The 22830-nt window shown below is 42.0% G+C and overlaps 1 protein-coding gene across 5 annotated transcripts in view; it reads right to left on the bottom strand.

Moving 5' to 3' along the window:
• The window catches only part of LOC139471362 (mediator of RNA polymerase II transcription subunit 15-like), an 83894-nt gene that overhangs the window by 7658 nt on the left and 53406 nt on the right, over nt 1-22830 (bottom strand). For 4 of the 5 annotated variants that reach the window (XM_071253689.1, XM_071253687.1, XM_071253690.1 and 1 more), the window contains exons 2-11: nt 18860-18922; nt 16758-16896; nt 14714-14807; nt 12389-12545; nt 11041-11137; nt 7022-7139; nt 5666-5701; nt 5075-5227; nt 2726-3183; nt 1373-1551 (exon numbers count right to left, since the gene is read on the bottom strand). In XM_071253689.1, coding sequence (XP_071109790.1) covers nt 1373-1551; nt 2726-3183; nt 5075-5227; nt 5666-5701; nt 7022-7139; nt 11041-11137; nt 12389-12545; nt 14714-14807; nt 16758-16896; nt 18860-18922 — 1494 coding nt within the window. The remainder of the gene's footprint in view (nt 1-1372; nt 1552-2725; nt 3184-5074; nt 5228-5665; nt 5702-7021; nt 7140-11040; nt 11138-12388; nt 12546-14713; nt 14808-16757; nt 16897-18859; nt 18923-22830) is intronic. The other variant, XM_071253688.1, reaches the window with a different exon arrangement.

Raw genomic sequence — 22830 nt, 5'->3', positions numbered from 1 at the left:
AGCGAACGCTTTAACCACTAAGCTACCCCACTGCTCCTGATGTGGAAAGAAAGCAGGAGTTTACCACTTCAGCGGAACCCACGAGCAGGGTATGATGCTGACAAACCACGAAAAATAATCAGGGCGAACAATGATTTGTATCCATGATCATAGATTTCTGACGTGCTGAAGGGACGCAACTCTGAACAGCGAATTGCAGAGCCTTAGATGATTGGGCCATCCTTGTCCCCACATTGTCTGCTTAGAGAAATGTTCTGTGCTTAAATCAACTGGAACAACCAAGCCCCAAGAAAGAAAGAACCGATTCAATCAGTCCTGGACATTTACTGTTTTGGTGAAAAAACCCAGAGGCAAAGCCCTTTCCATAAGGACTAACATTCCTTCAGAGTCCATCGCATCATTTTCCATTTCCATCATCTGACAGAACAAGGATCATATGTGGATGGAATCAGGTACACTAACCCCAACCTGTGGATCCTGGCACAACAAAGGTACACAACTCTCCACACATGGGAACCTCAGATTTAACATGCAGATAATGATGATGATGATGATGATTTTGAACATGATTTAACTTATTACACACAATTTTTAATTCAAAGCAACTAAAATTGTTCCAAAATCGATTTAAGTAACTGTAAGATTAAGTATCCGACTTGTGTAGACCCAAAGCATGTACATCCAGCACATGAATTTATTGTATTCTGTATGAAACATAATCTATCAATGTGGTCATTCCTGATGCAATGCTTGATAAATCAAAGGGAATTTTAAAGCAGGGTTTCACATGATGCTTTATTCCTGAGTATTTGACACAATAATTTCCTGAAATACTCGCAAAAGTATTTGATACGAATCATAACTGACGCAATAAATGTTAAGGAAATCTAATTTCAGACTGAGAAATTCCAATATTTCTTTAAAATACTGACCGCCCCTGCTTGTTATTTAAAACATAACAAATCTACGATCTTTCAGAATAAAAATGAGACTGAAACAACTTTTATGAAATAGAAACTTGGGAATTTCAAGTCTATTTATAGACCGCTGTCACAACTCTATTAGTGTAAGGAAAATGTTTACAAGGCTATGCAAAATCCTGTCAAAGTCAGGTAACAAGCCTGTTATTTAAGGGTCAAAACTAGTATGCCATAAAAACCAAAATGTGAGTCAAACTAAATTCAAACAAAGCTGGGTGGTGTTGGTGGCATTAGGTTGTTTGCTTACATTAGATTTAGAAAAACTAAGAATAAAGCAAAAGAAAGAATAAGTTAGTTGTTAGGATAATAGTGTCACTTCCCATAAAAAATCTTCACAAACATCTGACTGGTTTATAGGAGTGTGGTGTTTCATCTAAAGCTGTAATACATACCATCGGTCAAAGGCAGTGATCTGGAAAGTGGTATCTGTGTTTTGACTTCGGTCTGGTCGGCCACATGGATGTCTTGTTGTCGTCTCTTGTAGGTCGGGTCAATGGCTGCGGCAATATTAAACTGTACAGGCGTGCTGACAGCATGACTGGAACCCATGGATCGATCTGGACTAAATGATCTGTGGACAAGCAGGGTCAATATGTCAGTCAAATGTGTGAACAGTTTCAAAATGCATTTAACATATAAAACAAAGTTCCTTTGCTGTTGTGTTTTCAAATTTTACCTGTCAATTATTTTGGTATTCATCAAAATAGGGAGGTGAGACAAGCATTGGATATTGGAGACCCATGTCCCCCCGATTCCCTGGGATATTGGATGCCATCTCTGTTCCAATTCCCCAGGGGGAAAAAGGAAGTGAGACCCATTCTTCCCTGATTCCCCAGGGGACAAACCTGGGATATTGGAGGCCATCTCTGTTCCAATTCCCCAGGGGGAAAAAGGAAGGGATGGTGGAGACCCATTCTTCCCCGATTCCCCAGGGGACAAAACTGGGATATTGGAGGCCATCTCTGTTCCAATTCCCCAGGGGGAACAAGGAAGTGAGATCCATTCTTCCCCGATTCCCCAGGGGACAAACCTGGGATATTGGAGGCCATCTCTGTTCCAATTCCCCAGGGGGAACAAGGAAGTGAGATCCATTCTTCCCCGATTCCCCAGGGGACAAACCTGGGATATTGGAGGCCATCTCTGTTCCAATTCCCCAGGGGGAACAAGGAAGGGGTACTGGAGACCCATTCCTCCCCGATTCCCCAGGGGACAAACCTGGGATATTGGATGCCATCTCTGTTCCAATTCCCCAGAGGGAACAAGGAAGGGGTACTGGAGACCCATTCTTCCCCGATTCCCCAGGGGACAAACCTGGGATATTGGAGGCCATCTCTGTTCCAATTCCCCAGGGGGAACAAGGAAGTGAGATCCATTCTTCCCCGATTCCCCAGGGGACAAACCTGGGATATTGGAGGCCATCTCTATTCCAATTCCCCAGGGGAACAAGGAAGGGAGAACCTTTCAGCCTCGATTCCCCAGTAGGGGTACATAAGCAATACTCACTTGAGACCTATTCTGAACCAATTCCTCAGGGAGGATAAGCATGGGATTCTCAAGGCCAACTCTGCTCCAATTCCCCAGCGGGATGGAGGACACACGTGCTACTGGGGTCTTTTCTGCACCAGAATCCCATTGGGACACAAGCAAGTACTGAAATCCATTTCTACTTCTAACCTAAAGGAAAATGAAAAAGCTTCAAACAAACTAAGAGAAACAGACTTCAACCTACAAACACTGCCACTGACCTACTGCCATCCTCGTCACTATGGTAACTCCCCGGCGGTGAGGGTGATGGTGCCATATGCTCCTCCTGTGACACCCGTCGACCGCGTTGGTGAGAAGGCACATGGTGCGGAGACATCCCGTCCAGCCATCGCTGCATGTCTCGCGCTTGATCCACCGGCATGTCCCCCGCTGGGGGGTACCTGACTCCCCCACCCCGCTCCTCCTGGATACGCTGATGGGTCTGGTAGGAGGGTGGTTCCCGCGGGGGGAGATTGGGGGGAGCAGACGTCTGCCTGGCGACGGCTTGGTGATGGACAGATTGTGATTCCGGTGCTGGTGTGTTGCTGTTTGAGATGGAGCGTGTGTAGCTGTCGCGGCGGTACCGGTGTCCGGGCGGGGACTCGCCGTTCGCCTGCGGGGTGATAGATTCTACTGCAGCAGTCATGTTCATTCCCGATGCCATTGCTTCCTGAGCCATCTGAATAATAAAATAAATGTGTTTGGCTATTACTGTTTATAGTTAAGTGGGTCTTTCGGGTTTGTTTGTTGTTTAACACTGCACTCTGAAATATTCCAGCAATAAGATGGCTGTCTGTAAATAATGAAGTCTGGACCAGACAATCCATGTCAGCAAGGGTTGCATCGTCACAATTGGGGAATTCCACTTAAAAACAAATATGGCCAGCAACCTATGCTTGTTGTAATCTGATGAATGCTTCTTGGGTATCTACATATCACCTGTGTCTGATGTTTGTTTGTTTGTTGTTCAACGCTGCACTCAGCAATATTCCAACTATATGACGGCTGTCTGTAAATAACAGCGATAGAAACTAACATTTTGGTCCACTACTATTTCAAATGATAATATATAGCAAAACCCTTAAAAATGGCAAATGTCTACTAGTCCTTATGATACCTACTATTAGGCAGTTTGGCAAGGACTATGGGACTAGTGCCAATTTCTAACCCTGAAATCATCAAATCTGGACCAGACAATCCAGTGATTGGCATGAGAATTAACCATCGCAATTGGGATACGATGACATGCATCAACCAGGTCAGTGAGCTTGACCACCCGTTCTCGTTAGCCACCTCTTACGACAACCGTAGCCGCCTCTTAAGACAAGCATGGGTTGCTGACGACCTATTCTAACCCGGATCTTCACAGGTCGTGTCTGATGTAGGATGGGTATACTACCCATGGAACGTGTGAACATGAGGTCTGTTGTTTTTCTAACAGTACTTTGAGTTCACCAAATGCACTAGAACATTAACAGATCTTCTTATTGTCTGTTTGTCTTAAAGTCGACACGTATAGATGAATACTCATCTGTCTTACAGGGAAGATTCGGGGTCAAAATAAATGTCTGTACCAACCTAAGCTTGTCGAGAGGCAACTAACAGGATGGGGGGGTCAGGCTTGCTGACTTTGTTGACTGCATGTCATTGTATCCCAATTGCAGGGAACGATGCTCATGATGTCAATCACTGGATTGTCTGGTCTTGACTTGATTGTTTACAGAAAGCCATCAAATAGCTGTAATATTACCATGCTAATCATCAAACAAGGGTTTGCCCTCCAAAATGTAGGTCATATTGTAGTGTTTGTTTGTTGTTCCCTTTCAATAAGGACTAGCAATCCTTAAGTTGGTTGGTTGGTTTGTTTGATGTTTAACGCCGCACTCAGCAATATTCCAGCTATATGACGGCAGTCTGTAAAATAATTGAGTCTGGACCAGACAATCCAGTTATTGACATCATGAGCATCGATCCACGCAATTGGGATCGATGACATACATCAACCAAGTCAGCGAGCCTGACCACCCGATCCCGTTAGTCGCCTTTTACGACAAGCATAGTCATCTTTTACGGCAAGCATGGGTTGCTGAAGACCTATTCTACCCCGGAATCTTCACGGGTCTCATATTGTAGTGTAGGCCATGATGCAAAGAATCAAAAGATATCTTGAACAAAAACAGCATTATCGTTTGCAACGCATAACATCTAAGTCCTGTTATATTAATGCTTTCCAACAATCTATTGCAACAGATAATAACCAGACAATACAGTATTGTATCCCCATTGCGTAGATGGATGCTCATGACGTCAATCACTGGATTGTCTGGTCAAGACTCAATTATTTACAGACCGCCTTCAAATAACTGGATTATTGGTAAGTGCCGCACAATACAGTTATTTATGACTAAATGGCATTAACACGGACACAATCAGAAACTTAATCACAGATTTCCAACATGAACTGAACAAAATTTGCAGCTTTCTAGCACCACAGTGTATGTAACGAAATCTTGTGATATTTTGTTTAGTTTAAATTAGCCTCAGAGCTAGCTTCAGTTCCCATAACCAACCTGCTGCTGTCGCTGCTGTTCCCGTAGTTGCTGCCGCCGCTGTTTGACCTTCCTGGCCTTGAGTTTCTCCTGTTCCTGGATGACCCTGGCCAGCTGCTCGTCCTGCACCTCGATCTCCCGCAACTTGCCACGGTCAACCTCCGCTTTCGTCCGCTAATAAGACAACAACAACGATATATTTAGTGAGTGAGTGAGTGAGTCGGGTAGCCTTGTGGTTAAAGCGTTCACTCGTCACGCCGAAGACCCAGGTTCGATTCCCGACATGGGTACAATGTGTGAAGCCCATTTCTGGTGTCCCCTGCCATTATATTGCTGGAATATTGCTAAAAGCGACGTAAAACCATACTCACTCACTCACTATCGTGTAGTTGTCCGATTTTCGATCACGAACGTCGATACTACTTAATTTCGTTTATCTGACAGAGTAGTTAATATAATAATATGCAACCAATGATGTCGGATTAACGGGACTTGACTGTAGCTGGAATACTGCTGAGTGCGACTTTAACAGACAAACAAACAAAACAAAAACTAAAGACTGTGAACACACTTCCACTCAAGGGAGATAACTATGTTTGCACGATATCTCACCTTGTGTTCTTGGTCCTGGAGTAGCCGTGCAAGTTCCTGGGCAAAACAAAAAGTAAACAAACCTTATTTATGAAAACAAATAACCAGTTATCAAATTCTATGTTAGAGCTAGCTAATGGAACATACGAGAATCAGGAGGGGTGCACCCCTCATTCTTTAACCATACTAATCATTAGGGCTGCAACGAATACACTATGAGGTGAATACGATTCATATCACGAATATAGGGTAACGAATACGAATATTTATTCACGAATACAATAACAAGTAGCAGTTGATGTACGATATATTATATTCAATGAAAAATAACAACATTAATTATTTGACATGGTTGGTTAATTATTAATATATTATACATTCATATACTGCATTTTTCTAGGTACTGGTATCTGCTCAAATACCACAATGACCAATGACCACAATACTGTCAAATTATATATATGAGTGTTGTCTTTAAAGAAATATCTGCATATAATATGTTATGGATATTTTTAGGTACAGGGTATGTAGATGCACATGACTGCATATTCGTAAATATTCGATTCTAGTGACCCCGAATAACGAATTCAATTCATGAATGGATACGGTTCGATTCACCGAATACACGAGTGAATCGTAACAGCCCTACTAATCACATTAACATATTAAAACCACTTAGCTGAATCATCTGGTGACTTGATTTTAATACAATATCAATTATTTGACAAGTCTTTGGCTAACAAACATGAATTGTTTCCCCAATGAATTATCTGCATTCATACATCACTGTTTCATTAAAGTGCACCCCCCTTTAAAAAAAGTTGAGCCCTGTTTCACATAGCATTCTCAGGTTAAAATATGGGAGTAACAATCACCTTAGCGATCGGAGCCCTGTGTCTGCAGTTCACAGAACACAGAATAAATAACTACTTGGTTGAAAAAAAGAAAATATAATTCACATTGAATACTAAATGGTCATGTGACCTGTACAAATAATTGGCAAGATATCAAAGCGCCTGAGAATCTGTATAGCTAAGAGTGAGTGAGTGAGTTCAAATTTAAACGTTGCATCGGCACGGGTAGAAACTAACATTTTTAGTCCACTAATCCTTATAATGATAACATATAGCAAAATCCTTAGAAATGGCAAATTTCTACTCGTCCTTTGGATACCTTGACTATAGGGCAGTTTGGCAAGGACAACAAGACTAGTGCTAATTTCAAACGCTGATTGGCAATATTTCAGCCATATAGCTAAGAAGATATGGGTCATTTATATATTTAGGAGTCAGTCATCACTGTTCATCAGAAGCACAGTACAAAGACAAAATTTGGACCTTTTAAAAATGGTTCCACTCAGATAAGAAGTGGCCTCACCTCATCTTGTAGTTCTTGTATTGCTCGATGTTCTGCAGGGTTGACTGTCCTATCACTGGGCACTGTGTAGAAGTCGCTGAAGTCACCATCATCCTCAATACGACCTGCAGGCGTTACCCTGAAAGAGATCAGTCTGGTATTGACGTCTGCCTGTCTACCAGCGCTGGTCACAGATGGTCAGACAGTACACCATCAACACAGGGAATTCATTGGTTGTATTGACGTCTGCCTGTCTGCCAGCGCTGGTCTCAGATGGTCAGACAGCACACCATCAACACAGGGAATTCATTGGTTGTATTGACGTCTGCCTGTGTGCCAGCACTGGTCTCAGCTGGTCAGACAGTGCACTTTCAATACAGGGCCTTCATCAGATGGTCAGACAGAACACCATCAACACAGGGCCTTCATCAGCTGGTCAGACAGAACACCATCAACACAGGAAATTCATTGGTTGTATTGACGTCTGCTTGTCTGCCAGCGCTGGCCACAGATGGTCAGACAGTACACCATCAACACAGGGCCTTCATCAGATGTATTGACGTCTGCCAGCACTGGTCACAGATGATCAGACAGATCACCATCAACACAGGGAATTCATTGGTTGTATTGACGTCTGCCTGTCTGCCAGCGCTGGTCACAGTTGGTCAGACAGAACACCATCAACACAGGGAATTCATCAGATGTATTGACGTCTGCCTGTCTGCCAACATAGGATTGGTGACAAAAACTTTGACATTTTCAGAACAAAGTGTATGAAGAAGTCTTTCATGACTGATGATGTTTTCTGTCAACTGTCATGGTACATTAAAATGTCTGACAAATTTATTGGATGTGTGATTGCAAATAAATAAATGGATACATAAAAACTGACAAATGAAGGAATGATTTGAATATAAGAGATGAACAATTACTTCTTTAAGTGAAGATCATTGTTACACTGTGAATATTGAGTGAGTGAGTATGGTTTTCAGCCGCTTTTAGCAATATTCCAGCAATATCACGGCTGGGGACACCAGAAATGGGCTTCACACATTGTACCCATGTCGGGAATCGAACCCAGGTATTCAGCGTGACGAGCGAACGCTTTAACCACTAGGCTACCCGACTGCCCCTACACTGTGAATAAGTCCTAAGATGATTGCCATAAGATAACAAAATGAAAATAATATAAAATGAAAAAGGAATGCACGTTATTTCATATGAGGCATTCTCACAATAGAAATCCTTGAAATCCAGGTGTGTAAGATCTGCTACTCACACCACACCTCATCCTTACCAAAGGTGAAGCCCATTTCTGGTGTCCCCCGCCGTGATATTGCTGGAATATTGCTAAAAGCGGCGTAAAATCAAACTCACTCACTCACTTACCAAAGGTGAAGCCCATTTCTGGTGTCCCCCGCCGTGATATTGCTGAAATATTGCTAAAAGCGGCGTAAAACCATATTCACTCACTCACTTACCAAAGGTTAACATAACAAGTACCAGAAAATATGTACTTGGTTCTACAGGATGAGCAAGAGGTACATTTACTGTAATTAAATCATCGGAAATGAAATCAGAAGCAAATAGCATTGTCACATTGGTTAGAAGAATCAAATGGTTAGAAGAATCAAATGGTTTAGTTTTCAAGGTGATTTTAATTCAAAGGCATGCACAACCACGTTAAACATGTTAGACGACAAATGACATATAAAAAAAATTGGTATATGAAAGTTCTTCCTGAAAAAGGCTTTCCATCATAATTTAAAAAAAATTATAGTTCTATTTATAAGTTTCCATAACCTAAATAATCATAAATAAATAAATCAAGATTTATAAAAAATATTTCAATAAAAAGGAATACAAAATATAAAGATTTATACAAATTTGAGAAATGTATCAATATTCAAAAATATATATTTCAATTGAATACTTGTACTTCTCATTTTAGATACTGCATTAACATTATAAATATTTGCTAACTCAACATAAATAGTTAGTATGCGTGAGTTGGATGTACAGGGATCATAATCTGGACCAACCTGCAGATCCTGTTCACAAAGGGACACAACTCTGCACACAGTGAGGTCTAAGACCTCCACCATGCCCCAGTAGTTAGTATGGGATGAACAATGAAGGAACTAAGACTAGTTCTACATCTACAAGCAGCGCACAACCAGACAGGGGACTCGAGACACAGGCTCACTCACTCACTCACTCACTCACACCAGACAAGGGACTCGACACACAGGCTCGCTCACTCACTCACTTAGGTGGAAGTATGTGGTAAATACAGAACTTTTTTCAGATAACAAACTACTGGTGGAGACAGGGATATGTTGAAGGGTTTTACATGATGCACAATTCCTATGGATTTGATTCAAAACTTTCTTGAAATATTCGCAAAGGTTAATGATACGAGTCATAACTGATGCAATAAATTGGCTAGGGAAATCGACAACATGAGGATTTTGTCGTCCTAGACTTATTAAGGATGCCAAACTACCTTAGTGCTCATGGCAGGCAATTGAGGCAAAATTGGTACATTTATTTATTATCCTAAATTCAGAGGTCTTTTTACATTGTATTCAAGGCCAAAATGTTAAACAAAGCATTAAAGCCTCTTATTTGGGCCTGTTATCAGTGAAATACTGAAAAATATTGCCGATGTGACTTTAAATTTTAACTCACTCACAACAGCATGAACTCAGATATGTTTAATTCCAATTTGGAGCAGGTGTAGGTGGGTGCCTAGCATCCTCTAACTTCATATCTGGTGTAAGTAAACATGGCAGAATACAGTATTGACTGCTCTCCTGAAAACTATCTCCATATGGTGTTTATTGAGTAGCAGGCCATAACAGCTGGGTAAACACATGTATTGATGTCCACCACGTCTGGAGTGAACGCTGCGAAGCAAAATGAAACTAAAATTTATTAAGTTCATACTGTTAATGGTCACAGTGATTGACCATGGACCTCTTAGAGTTAAGCTAAAAAAACCCACATAATCCTGGTTCTCAGGCACCGCCCCCATCATTATAAAGTTTGCTGCATGAACACCCCCTCCCCCAACCCCCCGAAAAAAACCACACAAAAAAAACACCGCCCACCTGAACTATATTTTCAAAAGCCATTGCCTGAGAACCAATTATGTGTTTCTTTGTAAGCCGTCTAATCTCTACCAAATGTTAAAACATTAGAGAAACACAGGAAAGATGCTGACAGAAGTTCTCTGTTAATTGAATAACAAACAAAAAACAATTCCTCTTTGGTACAAACGATATACATAAACATACCTCAACGTGTATTTCCTGAACTTATTTTCACCAAAGCCAAGAAAAATGTATGATGAGCGAAAAGTATCCAGTAATAATGCACATGTTTATGAATTTATCGTTACTGTTGTAAACACGTTTTTGTGTGTCACACTTGTCTAATGTGCCTGATTCATCATCTGACAAGGTCACCACTACTCAAACTTGTTGAAAAAATGTCATCAGCAAGATAAGTGAGTGAGTGAGTTTGATTTTACGCTGCATTTAGCAATATTCCAGCAATATCACGGCGGGGGACACCTGTAATGGGCTTCACACATTGTACCCATGTCGGGAATCTAACCCGGGTCTTCGGCGTGACGAGCGAACACTTTAACCACTAGGCTACCCGACTGCCCCATCAGCAAGATGAGATAATTACAATGTGTATTGAACTTCTGATAATGGCAACATGTAGAAGCTGAGGTAGTTTACAAAAGGTGGTAAATCTTCGTGAAAGATCTCCCTTTGACCATGTGTATCATATTTTTTTCACATATCAATAAAAACATATCTTGCAGGTCTGAAACGTCAGGATAAAGAAAAAATGAAGTTGCTTTCCATAAAAAGTGTCATATACTCATAATATATCCAAATCATATAATCGGCATAAATTAAAATCCAAAATGAATAGTTAACCAGAACCAAAATTACGAAAACCCAGCCCATCCCACAAAAAACAAGAGAACTCTGTCAGGGTTAGTAAGAGCAAAGCACTACTACCTTCGTTTATACCTAGAATGTCCATTAGCAGTTGTCCCCCTTTGACCACCGCCGAGATTCATGTCTTCAACAGCTGAGCCGAGTTGGCGCAAGCTCCCTGAAACATCATACAAACAATCAGCTCAAATCTCGGCATCACGGCAACTCTAAAATACTCTCAAATTCATCGTCAGTTACTCAGTAAAATGACGGAATGAATATCAACAATTAAAAAATTCACTGGCAGCCTTATACCATTTGTATACCTATTGAACTACTACTACTATATACTACTACTACTACTACTAAAAAATAATTGATGTATAAAATGCCTAATATCTGCTGCTCAGTTGCGATGTTACATATTACTGACAAAGTAGACACATTTTATGGATAACAACTTCTTTGATATTGTAAAGGCGGCGTTTCGTTGCCTTTACAGTATTAAAGAAGTTGTTATCCATAAATTGTGTCTACTTTGTCATCAGTCAACTTCTAAGTAATGCCTATCAAACAAGTTATTATTTCCTCAATTATGGATCAGTGTGTACTCCATATATATTCTGGGCTCCCCAGGGAGTATACAACCCAAGCTAACATGTTCACAGCCACATCACCATCTCATCCTACCGGGTACCCATTCACTGCTGGGTGAACAAGGGCATATTACAAACAAAGTCACTTGCTTGAGATGACACAATGTGTTAGACGTTGTTCAGTGTGAGGCAAGACAGACGCCCTTGAAACTCTCAGGGTCAAGCTGCTGAACACGTTTAACTGCCAGCTACCAACGTTACTTAACTTTACTTGTAACCACGCACATAGTATTTAACATTAATGTGAGAGGAAAGCCCTATGTCATGCACATCGTAGACATCAACTATTTTGGCAAGCATGTCTACGGTGCTGACAAACCAAGAATCATAATCAGGCGAATCTAGGCTTCGACCCACAATCACAGGATTCTGGTTTACCGAGGGGATGTAACTCTGAACAGTGAATGGTGGCCTTAAATACTGGGCTATCTGCGCCCCATCTGGTAGGAATCGTAATCATCGAATACTGGCACGCCCAAGGGATGTAACTCTGAACAGTGTATGGTAGCCTTAGACTACTGGGCTATCTGTGCCCCATCTGGTATGAATCATAATCATCGAAACTGGCAAGCCCAAGGGATGTAACTCTTAACAGCAAATGGTGATCCTAGGCTGTGGGGATACCAGTGCCCCCTCTGGTACGAAGCATAATTATGGGATACTGGCACGCTTAAGGGACACAACTCTTCATAATGAATGGTAGCCTTAGATTACTGGGCTACCAGTGCCCCCTCTCTGAAGGTTCTACCCAGAAATCCACCACTGTCACTGACCCCCATCGGCAGCGATGACGAGCCGCGCCTCCTCCGTATGCTGTGCCAGCTGCCGCTCCAGCTTCTCCCGCTGCTTCTGGAGCTGCTTCTCCTTCTTCTTCTCCAAATACTTCTCGTATTTCTTCTTCTCTCTCTCCTGAATCTGTCTTGCAATTTCCTGTAATGCAAGAGTACCACCAGTCACCATAGCTGTCATTATGTATGGCTCCGGGGGTGAGAGTGAGTGAGTGAGTGAGTGAGTGAGTGAGTGTTGTTTAACGCCGCACTCAGCAATATTACAGCTATATAACAGCGGTCTGTAAATAATCGAGTCTGGACCAGACAATCCAGTGATTGACTTCGATCCATCGATCCACGCAATTGGGATACGATGACATGGGTCAGTGAGGCTGACCACCTGATCCCGCTAGTGAGTGAGTGAGTGAGTGAGGTTTCACTACACATTTAGCATGGTTCAAGCCCTATCATGGCAACTTCACACACTGTAACCATGTGGGGAATCAAACCAGGGTTTTGTCAGCTTTAACCATTTGCCTAACCTCAACACCTGAGATGGTCTGCCAAAATGTTTTTAACACATCTGGGCTTCAAAAATCTATATTAAGCTCTGAAATAGTGGTCAGGGTGTGAAACAGCAAGGGATTTCTTAAAAATAGCTGGTTTTCCGTAATATTCAAATTAGAATTCACTAAAAGAAATTACTCAAAAGTGTACCATGGAAAATATTATTGCATAATCTCTGCATACATATTGCAATCTCGTTAAAATCAGATCTTTTACCCTCGTGAGATACCACCCTGTCAAGGTGGGAACAAACCCTCCGTATCTCCAAACCTTATCAGGAACTGATGCCATCTTGTAGCAGGCCTCTCTTATATACCCTCACAGGACAGAGAGGTGTGGGATACGGCCCATATATCACTGTCCACATCAAGGTAAAGTTAGGCCCTGAGAACCGGGATTGGTCTTTGAAGCTGACAAGTCTGACTGACCTGGTCTGTACAACTGTCATATCATTCAGCCTCTACACTGTTTCACATGTCAAATGCGTAACACACCACTTGTGATCCTACCCGCAACTCCATATCTGTAGAGCCCTCATTTCCCCTTCAAAACACTCACTCCACATTAGCCAATATCTTCATACAGCTACGTTCACCCCTTCCTCCATCTTCCCCAGGCAAGAGAGTTGACTGACTATAAAAGTCCAGTTTACACCCTTGCTGAACTAGGCTGGTATTATGGCTGGACTAACGAGTCTATGCATAGTCCAATCAAAATCGCGCACCGAAATCGAAATCCGTTTCGTAAACTGTCGTGCAGCCTCTTTGATGATGATGATAAAACTTTGAAGCTTTAAAAATATTTACCCGTATTTTAATAATGATGACTCCATCAATAGAATCCGACCTTGGCAATGTCGGATGTATGCACAGGTGGGTATTTCCCCTCACAATCCTCATGTTGATTATCTGTATCTTTGCTCCCATTACTGATTGTCATATCTCTCCCTTTTTTTGTATCAATTTTTCGGTAATTGCGTTTGTCTAACGTTTTGAGCAATTGAGTTTTTACTCTAGGGTTTCTATTCTAATTGGGTCCTTACATTTTTCATTGGGTAACCAATATTTTTTCATTCATCTATTTATCACTCTATTGGGTTTTTCCGAAAATTAGAGAACATTTTAAGATAGAAAAAAATGAAAGAATGTTTTCGATGTATATATCTGTTCTACATATATAGGCTTGCTCGGAAAGTTAATTAGCTCGTAATTGTGTTTTGGAAATTAGCTCTTTTGTACGCATGCTGAAAAAGCTTCATTGGGTATTTACGCGTGCTGTATTTATTGTATGAGTTTTTCATTTAATGCACGTGTTTCTGTACGCAAGTTAATTGAAGATAACGTGTTTTTAATATTTTTGGGGGGTATTTTATGCAAATAGGCAGCTTATCTGCAGTTCTTAGTACAGCACATCAAAACGATCTTGAAGCTTGGATATTGAATTCAAATCTTTTTCCGATGTTGACAAAAAAACACAGGAAGAAATGAGGTTTTCCAGCCTTGCACATGCACAGAGGGCAATGGAAGAAAGATGCTATTACTTGCACAACTAATTATGGATAGTTGATGGTGAAGAGACGTCTGTTCAAAATCTGAAGTGTCATGACAAGCCCTATTGCAGGAATATTGCACTGAAGTAACTGATGTAGAGTTTTCACAAGAATTAGTGGTAATGTTGCTGCCTTTCACTGAATAGTTTAGGAATAATCACATTTCATTGCAATCAAAAAGGATGATGAAGCAGGTGGGGTCTAAAGCTCACCTGGTCCTCCACTTCACGCATCTTCTGTCTCTGAAGGTCCTCCACCTCCAGCTGCACCTTCATCCGCTGTGCCACCTTCTCATCCTCCTCCGCTCTGCAACATCACCACCTCATGTTGACTTCTTGATACAGCACAGATAATTAACCAATATCACAGACTTCACTTATGTTCCCAAATGTTGGTACTCACTGAGCATTGAGAGATGGCAACATTGTGTTAAGGTGTTGGTGAATGTCAGTACTCACTGAGCATTGAGAGCCGGCAACATTGTGTTAAGGTGTTGGTGAATGTTGGTACTCACTGAGCATTGAGAGATGGCAACATTGTGTTAAGGTGTTGGTGAATGTCGATACTAACTGAGCATTGAGAGATGGCAACATTGTGTTAAGGTGTTGGTGAATGTCGGTACTCATGGAGCATTCAGAGACTGCAACATTGTGTTAAGGTGTTAGTGAATATCGCTATTCACTGAGCATAGAGAGCCTGTAACATTGTGTTAAGGTGTTGGTGACTGTCTGTACTCACTGAGCATTAGGCTAAATGGCAACATTGTGTTAAGGTGTTGGTGAATGTTGGTACTCACTGAGCACTGAGAGCCGGCCACATTGTGTTAAGGTGTTGGTGAATGTCGGTACTCACTGAGCATTAGGCCAGATGGCAACATTGTGTTAAGGTGTTGGTGAAGGTTGGTACTCACGAAGTATTGAGAGCCGGAAACATTGTGTTAAGGTGTCGGTGAATGTCAGTACTCACTAAGCACTGAGAGCCGGAAACATTGTGTTAAGGTGTTGGTGAATGTCGGTACTCACTGAGTATTGAGAGCCCTGAACATTGTGTTAAGGTGTGGGTGAATGTCGGTACTCACTGAGCATTGAGAGAAGGCAACATTGTGTTAAGGTGTTGGTGAATGTCAGTACTCACTGGGCACTGAGAGACTGCAACATTGTGTTAAGGTGTTGGTGAATGTCAGTACTCACTGGGCATTGAGAGCCTGCAACATTGTGTTAAGGTGTTGGTGAATGTTGGTACTCACTAAGTATTGAGAGCCGGAAACATTGTGTTAAGGTGTTGGTGAATGTTGGTACTCACTAAACACTGAGAGCTGGCAACATTGTGTTAAGGTGTTGGTGAATGTCGGTACTCACTGAGCATTGAGAGCCTGTAACATTGTGTTAAGGTGTTGGTTAATGTCGGTACTCACTGAGCATTGAGAGATGGCAACATTGTGTTAAGGTGTTGGTGAATGTCTGTATTCACTGAGCATTGAGAGACTGCAACATTGTGTTAAGGTGTTGGTGAATGTTGGTACTCACTGAGCATTGAGAGACTGCAACATTGTATTAAGGTGTTGGTGAATGTCGGTACTCACTGAGCATTAGGCCAGATGGCAACATTGTGTTAAGGTGTTGGTGAATGTTGGTACTCACGAAGTATTGAGAGCCGGAAACATTGTGTTAAGGTGTTGGTGAATGTCGGTACTCACTGAGTATTGAGAGCCCTGAACATTGTGTTAAGGTGTTGGTTAATGTTGGTACTCACTGAGCATTGAGAGGCAGCAACATTGTGTTAAGGTGTTGGTGAATGTCGGTACTCACTGAGCATTGAGAGCCTGCAACATTGTGTTAAGGTGTTGGTGAATGTCGGTACTCACTGAGCATTGAGAGCCTGCAACATTGTGTTAAGGTGTGGGTGAATGTCGGTACTCACTAAGCACTGAGAGCCGGCAACATTGTGTCAAGGTGTTGATGAATTTTGGTACTCACTGAGCATTGAGAGCCAGCAACATTGTGTTAAGGTGTTGGTGAATGTTGGTACTCACTGAGCATTGAGAGCCGGCAACATTGTGTTAAGGTGTTGGTTAATGTCGGTACTCACTGAGCATTGAGAGATGGCAACATTGTGTTAAGGTGTTGGTGAATGTGGGTACTCACTGAGCATTGAGAGACTGCAACATTGTGTTAAGGTGTTGGCGAATGTTGGTACTCACTGAGCATTGAGAGCCTGCAACATTGTGTTAAGGTGTTGGTGAATGTCGGTACTCACTGAGCATTGAGAGCCTGCAGCTGCTGGTAGCGGTCTTCCTGCATCTGCTTCTCCTCCTCGCTCTGCACAACCTTCGCCACTGGAATGTCTTGTCTCACCGTCCGCCGGTTCTTCCGATTCAACCCATAGTGGAAGTCAACTACAAAACACAGGTCGTATCACGTGAGACACAAAATCATTTTCATACTGTAGGCAAAACAATCCCTTAACGCTTGCCAAAAAATAAGTCATGACCTGAAAGTTGTGAGTTCTTATTCCCCCCCCACCCACACACAATGTGTTTTGCAGGGAGTATGAAACGGACTCCACCCTTCCATGCATCAGTGCATCTGTCCATCCATACAAGATATCGTTTCCGGAGCAGACCTTACAATATTTCTTGACCAAACTTGGCAAATACATAGGCCCAGTAGTAAACTGGTGCCTTTTGACAGTTTGGGATGTTTTCAGTATTTTCTTTTGACATGCAATCAACATAACAAGCTGATGTACTGATGACACGCACTTACCAGTGCGGGCATATCAATAACTTTGTCCTCTTGTTTTATCCCAAGATACCTCTAAATAACGTTAGATTGCAGGAGGAGAGTGATGGACGAATGTCTTGTCTCTGAACTACCACACCTACAGGCCTCGTCACTGTGAACTACTAAGTGAGTGGGTTTGGTTCTACGCTGCTTTTAGCAATATTCAAAATCACAATGGGGGACACAAGAAATAGGCTTCACATATTGTACCCTTGTGGGGAATCGAACCCAGGTCTTTGGCGTGAGCAAATGCTTTAACCACAAGGCTACCGCACTGTCCCAATCATTGTGAATTACTGAACCATCAGATAACTACCGACTTTTGTTGTGGTGAATAGGGGTTCTGCCTCTAGAACAGATCTCTGGCCACTTCACAGCAAATGATGTTAAGCAGTGGTTAATGTTATTGTTGGCGTTCAGCATTAAGGGGAGAAAACAAGGACTACCGTATTTGACGTAATAAGCGACCCGCTCTAATAAACGCCCACGGCGATAAATGCTAACATATTATATAGTGAACAATCCCAATTAGCACCCTTTCTGATTGATCAATGTGCACAAGACTTTTTTATTCGCGTATAATACGCACTCATGTCATATGCACCCTTAATTATGGGCAATTAAATTCTGGAAAAACATATCTGTCGTACATAAACATTTCAGGCTGTCAGCATAAACCACGAAATTTATCTTTCAACTCTGTTTTTTCCACCAAAATAATATTCTAATAAGAGCCCCCTATTTCTAAGTTTGAGAGCGCCCTGGGCTCTTATTAAGTCGAATACGGTAATTGGTTTTCAGTTTGGACCAATGGGGTATCCATGATACATTGTGGCATGGTATCCATGTTAAACTGTGCCATGGTATCTCAGAGCGCAAAGTCTACAAAAGTCTTTAGTCCCAATTTGCATGTGTGCCCACTCATTCACATACCGACGTGCAAGCACGCACACATGCTCGCACCTGCATATATATCACTTTATAAGTGCAATAATCTTGAACACAATGTTAACCTGATTTCACTCACCTCTGACACAAGGTGATTGTAGCACTAAGACTGGCACAAGTCTGTGTCCAGTATCACAGATTCAACAATCACACTGCTACAATCACTAAGTGAAATGAGGCTGACAAACCAGAGGTCAATGGTGACAGCACCATCACAGCTGTGTGGGTTTGATGTCTCATTATTGCAAAGATGTTTACCTTTTAACACCGCCCTCAGCAATATTACAGCTATATGATGGCAGTCTGTAAATAATTGAGTTTCGACCAGACAATCCAATGATTGACATCATGAGCATCATGAGAATACTATGACATGCATCAAGCAAGTCAGTGAGCCTACCATGGTAAGGGTTGGGCTCCCTCAGTGATACCTCATCCTAACAGTAATAACTCTTCATGCTCTCTAAGCAATAGTAGGAGTTTCAGCACTCAGTCTTGGATGGTCACAGATATCAACCTCTGCAGCCACTGTGCCCAACCAATCCCATGACACGCATTGGCTATATCCTTGTATTCCATGTGATGCACATATGTTGCTATAGTAACAGCAAGAAGTGAGCCACTTACACTCCTCGTTCTGCATCTGGTATGCCGTCACGCCATCTTCATGGACCAGCCACTGCCGGCACACTGAAACATCCAAGGGACATAACAATATACTTGCCGTCTCATATACCCGGAAACATTGACCCATACACATGAGGGTTGGGGTAACAGCTCACTTGGTGTGTGATTTGATACTTATCACCCGGAAACATAGACCCATACACATGAGGGTGGGGGTAACAGCTCACTTGAGGTGTAGTAATACACTTGGCGAGTGATATGATACTTATCACCCGGAAACATACATGTTCATTGTTTGTTGTTTATCGCAGCACTCAGCAATATTCCAGCTTTATGTCGGCAGTCTGTAAATAATCGAGTCTGGACCAGACAATCCAATGATTGATATCATGAGCATCGATCCACCCATTGGGATACGATGACATACATCAACCAAGTCAGCGAGCTTGACCACTCGATCCCGTTTGTTGCCTCTTACGACAAGCATAGTCGCCTTTTACGGCAAGAATGGGTTGCTGAATACCTATTCTACTCCGAATCTTCACGGGTCACATACATGTACACACATGAAGGGTGTAACAATACACTGGAGGTGTAACAATACACTGGAGGTGTAACAATACACTGGAGGTGTAACAATACACTTGACATGTGAAATTATACCTGTCATGGCAACCACCTAATCCTCGATTTAGTCGGCTCTTACCAGCATTGGTTACCACGGTGACTGGTCAGAGAGTAACGCAGTGAACATCCTAGATGTTACAGATCCAAACACATCACCCAAGGTCATGGTCAAGGTCAAATTATACCTATATATATATGGTAGGCTAAACCATACATTCTATTTAATACAAAGGCTGTATTCACCTTTCCTTTCAATACAGGCAATACTGTTATTGCTTGAAATGATTTATGCCAACGCTGGACACAAACAATGTACAAGTGCAGGAAACGCCCTCCTGCTGCATGCAAAGTCACTCAGTCAGCACAAACGGCTCAAATCTATTTCAGCTGTTTAAAATTGAATTGGCAAAAATACAGCGTTATCACTATCCCCCGCCATGGGCCACATGAGAATATTGTCTGTTCACATATAATCTGGAAGGTAATTTAAGGTACCGACGTTTACTACAATATCTGAAAAACTATCGGACCTACTCCTGTCAAAGTTGGTATGAGATTATTAAACAGTCATACATAACTGGATATTAAATTTAAAGACAATCGGTGCATGAATAAAAAATCTGTCTATTTAGCTATCACTATATTTCATCAACAACCAGACCTGTTCGTCACGGGTGGAACGAGCATTCATTGAAACAGCCATCTGCATAATGCTACCCCTGTGTCACAGGGCCATACGACACAGTTGAACCAATCAACTCAACTCGTAAGGATGCACGGGAATCACGCACATTTTAGACGCCCAGCGCTAACACCGTATTCGTGCGTGATTCCCGTGTCGGTAAACGTCGGTAGCTTAAATTACCATCCAGACTATAGTAATGAATAGAAACTACAACATGTACAATAAGCCTTAAAAAGAGATAGGCACTAGAGTGGCTTTGTATCATCAGAAAAAATTGTGAAATGAATAGACACAAAATGCCCCTTTTCTGGAAAAAACAATTTATGGCACCAGTTCTCGACAAGTATCTTAGATGAGCTTTAGCTTCAGTAGTTTCTGAGAAAACTTGTTCCCATTGCAGAGTGAGTGAGTGAGTATGGTTTTATGCCAATTTTAGCAACATTCCAGCGGCGGGGGACACCAGAAATGGGCTTCACACATTGTCCCCATGTCGGGAATCGAACCCGGGTCTTCGGCGTTATGTCTCAATTACAGACACTATGCACTTTGTAAACTAACATAGATCAAGGGCAGTAACTGTGTACACTCAAAATCTAAAAACATGTAGCCAGGGAAGTAGCTAAAGTAAAAAATAATTAACAGGACCAATTTTCGAACTCAGTCGTGACAAGTATCTTTTAGATAAGCATGCAAACTTTTATTCATGTAGCGTCATGTTTCTGTGAAAACTTGTCCCCATTTCATGCAGTATGAAAAGCATGGAGCAAGGGCCATAACTCTTTATTTAAGACATCAGTTTTCGAACACATATAAGATCATGAATATCAGTGTGTAAAGTTTAATTTCTCTGACTTAAATAGTTTTTGAGAAAATTTGTCTCCTTTGAGAAGCGGGCGGAGGGAGGGATAATAACACCGACGAATGGCTGACAGACTGACTGAGTATGGTTTTACGCCGCTTTTAGCAATATTCCAGCAATATCACGGCGGGGGACACCAGAAATGGGCTTCACACATTGTACCCATGTCGGGAATCAAACCCGGGTCTTCGGCGTGACGAGCGAACGCTTTAACCACTAGCCCACGAATGGAAGGCAGTGTGTTGCAATGCCCAACAAGCATGACAGCTTACCCGTAGTCATATGAAAAATACCTGTGCTCTTTAACTTCTTTTGAGTAGTATATTTGAGAAAGCAATATCTTCTTTCTAACTGGACACTTTTCATAATGATAGCAAGGGAGTGAGTGCGGTATTACGCCGCTTTTAGCAATATTCCAGCAATATCACGGCGGGGGACACCAGAAATGGGCTTCACACATTGTACCCATGTCGGAATCAAACCCGGGTCTTCGGCGTGACGACGAACGCTTTAACCACTAGGCTACCCGACTGCCCCGATGATGATACCAAGTGTGTGAAGTCCCTTTCAGAGAGTGAGTCAGTGATGCTTTTATTCCGAAAAGACATGAGTGAGTGAGTATGGTTTTACGCCGCTTTTAGCAATATTCCAGCAATATCACAGCAGGGGACACCAAAAATGGTTTTCACACATTGTATCAGGTTCTTTGGTGTGAAACGAAATGATCAACATCAGTTCCATCAATCAGCCAGAATGTCCAGAAATACAAGGAATAATTGTTCACAGTCTTGCTGATGGCAAGGGTGAGTGAGTAAGTCGGTTTCATAGGTTTCTGGCGTGCCCAAGGGACACAACTCTGCACAACGAATTGCAGGACCTGATCTGACTGGGACCTGAGATTTGAACCCAGCAAAGGGACACAACTCTGCATGGCCAGCTGTGTAACTTTTGACAATGAAGCTATCGTCGTCGTCACTCTGATCTTAAACCAGGGTGAGCTGCCTGTCAGGTGTTGGTTGAATAGCTGGGACACTACAGACCTTAATCCAGCTGAACAATAGGTACTGAATATCTTTTTCAACTGTCTACGAACTCGTCCAGTATGACAATCCTATTTCCCCTGTCCTACGTGTCAATACATATTCCTGTACACAAAGCCAGGCCTGACAATAGCTGTGACTCATCTCAATTTGATGACAATCCTATCACAGTGAACAGGTAGAAACCAGAACAAGTCTATAAACAAAGTTACATATCCTGTAAACCAGTCAATCATGTGGGCTGATATGAGTCGAATACCCGTGTTTACATAAGCACTGGACGGCCTGGAGAAACAGGCTAAACTTGTTCCACGTGATGTTACACAAACTCACATTCAGCACTGGTGAATGGATTATCGTACATCTAAACACTCCCACTGTCAAACGTCACCCAGAGCTTGAAGTAGGAGATATGTGTCTTAATTGTCCATTAACAGTATGATCTTGAGAAAAGCCAAAAGAAAAGAAAATATAAACAGTTTAACCACTTTAACTGCCAAAAAATTATTCATTTTTAAGAATTATGAAACTGAAAAAACTAGGAGCACTAGGGTAGGTTAACCCTTTATGATGCCTAGAGTTGGGCGCCCCTTGCCAGTCAAACAGTTACACAATCTTCAGGGTTAGGTGCACGTGCCCCTTGTCTGTCAAACACACTCGACAATCCTTAGTGTTGGGTACCCCTCATCTATCAAAAACCTTCTTCAATCCTTAGGGTCAGGTGGCCCTTGTCTATCAAACACCCTCTACAATCCTTAGG

Source organism: Haliotis cracherodii, unplaced genomic scaffold, assembly GCF_022045235.1.
Source record: "Haliotis cracherodii isolate W230 unplaced genomic scaffold, xgHalCrac1.p SCAF_22, whole genome shotgun sequence".
Taxonomy (NCBI): domain Eukaryota; kingdom Metazoa; phylum Mollusca; class Gastropoda; order Lepetellida; family Haliotidae; genus Haliotis; species Haliotis cracherodii.
The sequence above is the reverse complement of the archived record's forward strand: the minus strand, read 5'-3'. Positions and strand labels throughout refer to the sequence as shown.